Source organism: Vigna unguiculata, chromosome 9 (genome assembly GCF_037176805.1).
Source record: "Vigna unguiculata cultivar grain cowpea cultivar isolate G323 ecotype 2 chromosome 9, ASM3717680v1, whole genome shotgun sequence".
In the NCBI taxonomy this organism is placed as follows: Eukaryota; Viridiplantae; Streptophyta; class Magnoliopsida; order Fabales; family Fabaceae; genus Vigna; species Vigna unguiculata.
The window spans coordinates 11,756,088-11,762,127 of NC_140800.1; the positions used below are offsets into that span (position 1 = coordinate 11,756,088).

The window sequence follows — 6,040 nt, forward strand, 5'->3', positions numbered from 1 at the left end:
AGATCACCTGAACAAGTTCTTTCTCTTTTAACTACAAACACCTCATCATCATCCTCAAACTTTGTCTCAACTTCACCAACTATTATTTATTATGGTGGACCTTTAAGGGGTGCTGGTATCACAGAAAGTCCATTTGGTTTTAGTCTTGAGTTTAGTTCGGATGCCACGAAAACCTTCTTCGTCACACATGATTGCACCTACAATGAATTATTGCAAACCATAACTCAATTAGTGGAGTGTGGTGACTGCAGAATTGTCAAAGAAATTGACTATCGTCGCCCTACAACCATACGCAACATGCGACTAGTGCATGACACCGCGGAAATCAAATGTGACTTTGACGTGTCACAAATGATCAATCGTTGGAATCATGTACAAAGTCTAGACTGATCTATGAAAAAACCGCGTATTTCTTTGTATATCAAGCTTTTCATCCAAACTAGAGATATCAGACCACCAACACCTGCCGAAGAATACGAAGATATCAATTCTGGATGGTTTGTGGATCACCGGGGGAGAACAAGATATAGATGGTCGTTGTAATTGATTTAGTTTATTTTCTTTGCTTTTCAATTTAGGTAATGTGGAAGTTGTTAATCATTTTATTTTTGTTTAATTAGTAGAATATTTTGAACTTTTTTATTAAGAGACTCGTTTAATGGAGTACAAATCGTTTCGAAAAAAAAAATGTTATGATGTAATCAACTATACGGACCGTGTTATCCATTAGTTGTGTCATGTGATGCAAAAATACTTACTGTAATCGATTACATTGATAGTGTAACCGATTACACACATCAATTTTGGTAATCTGACGCGAGAGTAATCAATTACATTTCAATTTAATCGATTACAACTAGCTTTAATCGATTAAATATCACTCATAATCGATTAACACGAGGTTCTGCAACTAAATTGTAACCCGTAATCGATTAAACAAACCCTGTAATCGATTACTAGACTAACAGGAACCCCTCGAAAAAAATTGTAAGTGTGTAATCGATTACACAAACCCTGTAACTGATTACTGGACTAACAGGAGCCCTTGGAAAAAGAATTTTAACTTGGTAATCGATTACACAAATCCTATAATCGATTACCAAACTAACAGGAGCCCCTGGAATCAAAATTTGAACCCTATAATCGATTACACAAACACTGTAATCGATTACAGGTCATCTTCCACTATAAAAACACCACTTTCTCTTTTTACAGTTGCATCACACAAACAACCCTCGCGCCCCCTACTGCTTCCACCGTATTTTCATCATTATTGCTTCGTTTCTTAACCAAATTAACTCCTGTTCGTTGCAATCTTTCTTATTTTCAATTCTTTACAAAACCCACCGATTAAAATCGTCAAAAACACCAAAATATGGCTTAATCTTCAAGAAAACGCAAGACTCAAACCGGTGTCCGCCGTCGTCGTAGTGTCGCCGCCAACAAACCTGATGAAATTATTGCACCCTCACAGCCACAAAGACTCTTCTCTTCAGTAGCTCAATTTGAAAGGTATTCTTCCAAATTTTCCAGTAGAGATATTATTGAACCAAGATATCTTGATGATTTTATTGCCAAGCAAAACTTTGAGTTCTATGATATACTACAGAATTTGGGATTATTACCTTTTTTGATTAATCGTCAATCTTATAATCCAGAATTAGTTAGAGTTTTTTATTCTAACTTGCAAATTATTGATGAAGGGGTTATTATTAGTGAAGTTAAGAATAAAAAGATTAGAATGCACATAAATATGTTTTATCGTATAACCAAGTTGGGGAGGCGGTGTTGGTCGGACCATAACTCTTTATGGCAGGAAGTGTAGGACCCCTCTATGTTGGTATCAAGATGGGGAGGTGGTGTTGCTTGGACCATAACTCTTGGAGCAGACCACTGAGAAAGTGAGGATGGTGATAGACAAGATGCAGGCTTCTCAGAGTAGGCAGAAGGCCAATGTGGATCGCAGGAGGAGACCCTTAGAGTTCGCGGTTGGCGATCATGTATTCTTGAGGGTGACCTGAACCACTAGTGTGGGAAGGGCTCTCCGCTCAAGGAAACTTTCTCTGAAGTTCCTTGGTCCTTATCAGATCTCGCAGAGGATTGGGCCCGTGGCTTATGGGATAGCTCTGCCTCCTCAGTTGGAAAATCTCCATTCGGTATTTGACGTATCACAATTGAGGAAGTATGTCTTTGACCCATCTCATGTGTTGGAAGTAGAGGATGTGTATATCAGAGAGGATCTCACTATGGAGGTACCACCCGTGGCTTTAGAAGATAGCAAAGTTGACGAACGCCAAGGGAAAACAGTCAGCCTTGTCAAAGTCATCTAGGATCGGAGGACCGGTGACTCTACTTGGGAGTTAGATGAGGATATGAGGAAATCACATCCACATCTGTTTATCTGGTAAGCTTCATTTTCGAGGACGAAAATTTTTGTTGTTGGGGTGAATATAAGGTCTAATTTTTATGCTGCCTTAATTTTAAAGGGCTACCCCAAAGTCAGTTGGGCCTAGGGCTGGCCCAAAAGGAAACCAAACCCTAAGTCTGCCCTAACCCTAACTCTCTTACTCACTTTCAGAAATCTTCCCCCTTTGTTCTAAGAGTTGCAGTCGTTACTCTGCTAGGGTTTGCTTTCTCGCCTCGGACAAGTTCGCTCAAAGCTCGTTTCTATTCAACGTAAGTTACCCATCCACTCATATTCTCCCTTACTTAGTGTAATCTCGTGTTTTTCTCAGTTGGGGTTTCGTAGTGAGCTCAATCTTAAAATCTATTCCATTGTTTTCTAGTTCTAAGCCTTTTCCTATAGCTGTTGTGCTTCGTGGTTGGTGTCGACGTACTGTACTAGCTTATTCCAGGTAAGGGAAGCTAGAGACCCTTCTTTAAATCTGATTCTTGCACATTTGCTGCCATTTTCATGATTATATGGTTATGGTGCTACTATAAAATATTGGATGAACGTGTGTTGCAGTTGGGATGTGATTGTATGGCTGTTGCAGGGTGAACAGTGGTGAGACCTGACGTTCTCGCCCAAGCGACCCGGTCTCGCCTTGCAGAAACAGATTCGAGCTCGCGCTCGAGCTCTCGCTCAGGCGGAGAACTTTTGTTTGAGCGAGACACAATCTCGCTCAAGTGAGAGAGGCTCGCCTAAGCGAGGACGAATGAGGGGTTTGAGGCACGTTGCTGCATGTATAGCTCAGGCGAGGAACCTCGCTTTTGGGCGAGGGGTACTCTCGCCCAGGCGAGTAGCGGCTCGCTTAAGCGAGAACCCGTGAGCCTCGCATGGTCCTTTGTTGACAGTCTTGCCTAAGCGAGAACTTGTGGCTTGGGCGAGACTGGCACGGGGCTTCATTGCATAACTGTTCCTTCCATGTTTTTGGGTTGTTAATTGTATGCTTGGCTTGGTATGCTTTATCTTGAACATGAACTGTATGAATATGTTTATGAGACTTGTTTGTATGGGCTGAAATGTTGAGTCAACATGAGTTTGGCATGAATTGAGTATGAGGTGGTTGGTAATTAAAGTGGCATGGCATTGGCATGAACGAAAATTCTATATCCATGGTTTGGGAAGAATGAGTTGACATGAATTTCACGTGTGATATGAATGATTGGTTACAGGGATTGGTATGAAATTATATGCATGATGAGTATTCTTTCATTGTTTGATTATGATTGGTCTGTGGTCATTGCGTAATTCCTTGAAATCTCTAGGTGAGATTTCAAGGTCGTGCTTCAATGATCGGGACGTAATTCTGTGAACCCCTATTAGTGGGGATTTATGGTGGTGCCCCATCTATATAATCGGGTAAGGATTCGAGGTAAGGTTTCATCCTGACACTCTAAGGAGTCAGTCAGTCTCACTTATAGCAGACTGACTCTTGTGGTGAGAGTAGCAGGAGGCCTGAAACTCATTAAGGGCTAACCTTGTGTGTGGGGGATTGGATATATTGTAACACTTATAACACTTAGCTCGGGGGTGAGCAGCTCGGGAGTGAGCAGAGATATCCACCACAAGTGCAAGCATCCGCTGAATCCAACCTAATTATACATATCTAGATGAGTCGAGTCGAGTCTTAGTGTACTGATTTGAAAGTCATAACATGCTTGGGTGATCTGTGTATATTTGACTGGAAAAGTATATCTGATTGCGTGATAAAACTACTTTTGGCTCTAACTTACCCTTCTATTTTTTTTTGTGTTCCATCTGTGTGTCTCTCTCTTTTGCGATGATCATCAACTTGTTGATGTGAGCAGATGCGAGGAACACCCGGGGTCAACAGGGAGGTGATGGTTCCGCTGCTTAGCCTATGGACTGGTTCTTGTTTTTGGAGTCTTTAGTTTAGGGCTATGGCCCATGTACAAGTCTGCCTTTTAAATTCCTATTTTTTTACTGTTGAATGTTGTAACTGGTTTAGTTTGGCATCGTGGTGTGTCTTGGTCATTTGTAAGGGATTATGTTTAAACTCCAGGACTGCACTGCTATATTATTTTAGTGTGGTGCTTCCTTTAATTATGTTTATTAATTAAATGGGATATTGCATTGTTCTCGATACTAGAAGCTTTCTAATTTTTGAATATGACTTTCAAACAGCCTAGGACTCGAAAAATAATGTATTAGTAGTCAAATTAAAGATATGGAAGTCTGCTTTTCAACCCAACAAGAATCACCTCAATTGGACATCTGTAGAAACCATTATGAGTAAAACCATAACAGATGTCGATGTGTGACGCTGACATGTTTGCAAATCTGTCCGGAACTTTCCACATTGAATTGCATCTTCTACATAAATCCAAAAATTATGTTCTACTAATTGAATTAAAGATAATTAAGTCTAGAATCTAAGAAAAAAAGAATCAAATTTTTTGGAGATTTTTGGAAAACGTTATAAGCAAAATAGTAAGAAAAGGTCAGGGTTGCCAAAATGTAATTTTAACTAGCTTTCATTCTATGACATACCTTGATGCTTCCATTCTATGATATTGCTTGTAAATTGAGTTTTGATTGCGTGATTCATTTTATGGAATGTGGATTTTGTGAAGTTTGTTTGGAATACATGAGTCTGAGTATGTGAACATGAGATTTTTCCATTGTGCCTAGAGACCTAGAGATGACTTTTTTGCCTCTATGAGGCAGTGGAAGAAGATAGGTTTGAGTGTTGCACTCTCTCGCTTGTGCGAGGTAGTGGAGAGTGTACAAATTTTTTGCCTTAGTTCCGGCCTGTTGTTGAGTATAGTGTCCGGTGTGTGATGCATCGAAGTTGTTACTCGTACGTCCTTGAGGAGTAAGGGAGATAGGTCCGGTGGTGCCATGGCAGGACGACTCGAACCCGTTAATTCTAGGAAACTAGATGATGTGGTGGGGTAACAAGTGACAGGAAAGCCCATAGTGTGGTTGTGATTCCAATGCTTAAGTATTTTACTTGGCTGTGATTATGAGTATTTCATGTAATGTTTATTTTGCTATATTTTGTTTATATATCGTTATTTATGGTTAGATTACTCCTATTTGTTTGTTTGTCTGTTTGTTGTGTATGTGATGATCGTATGACGTGTGTGTTATGCGGTAGCAGGTGATAATACAAATACTTCTGGCGTGGATCAGATTGACGAGAGGATGGGTGAATTTAGGATTTTTATTCGTTTTTATTAAGTTGTTTAAATTAAGTATTAAAGGCGATGTAACTTCTTTTATTTATCGTTGTTATTTTAAAAATTTTAGACAAATGGATGTTTTGAACTACGTAATCTTATAATTAAATTTGAAATTTTTACTTAAGTACGTTTTGTCAATAATCGTTTTCTGCTAAAAGTGTACGTTTTATAACTTTCTGTGACATCCTAGTTTGGGGTGTTACAAAAATTGCTGAAATACTTTTGTGAGCCCTGCACATCAAATTCATATAAATTAGTTAAAAGAACTTGCTAAATGACTAAATTCATGAAGATTTTCAAAAAGTTAGAAATCAATATTCCTTTCTCTGAAGCAATACAACAAATGCTTGCGTATGCAAGATTCTTGAAAGATTTGTTTACAAAGAAG

The 6,040-nt window shown here is 39.2% G+C and overlaps 1 protein-coding gene across 1 annotated transcript; it reads left to right on the forward strand.

Annotated features, from left to right (window-relative positions):
• Positions 1-1,907: 1,907 nt before the first annotated feature.
• LOC146883535 (uncharacterized) lies at positions 1,908-2,330 on the forward strand. Its single transcript, XM_085666609.1, has 2 exons — positions 1,908-2,000; positions 2,088-2,330. Exons 1-2 carry the CDS (start codon positions 1,908-1,910, stop codon positions 2,328-2,330), a joined length of 336 nt encoding a protein of 111 aa, XP_085522735.1.
• Positions 2,331-6,040: the final 3,710 nt, after the last annotated feature.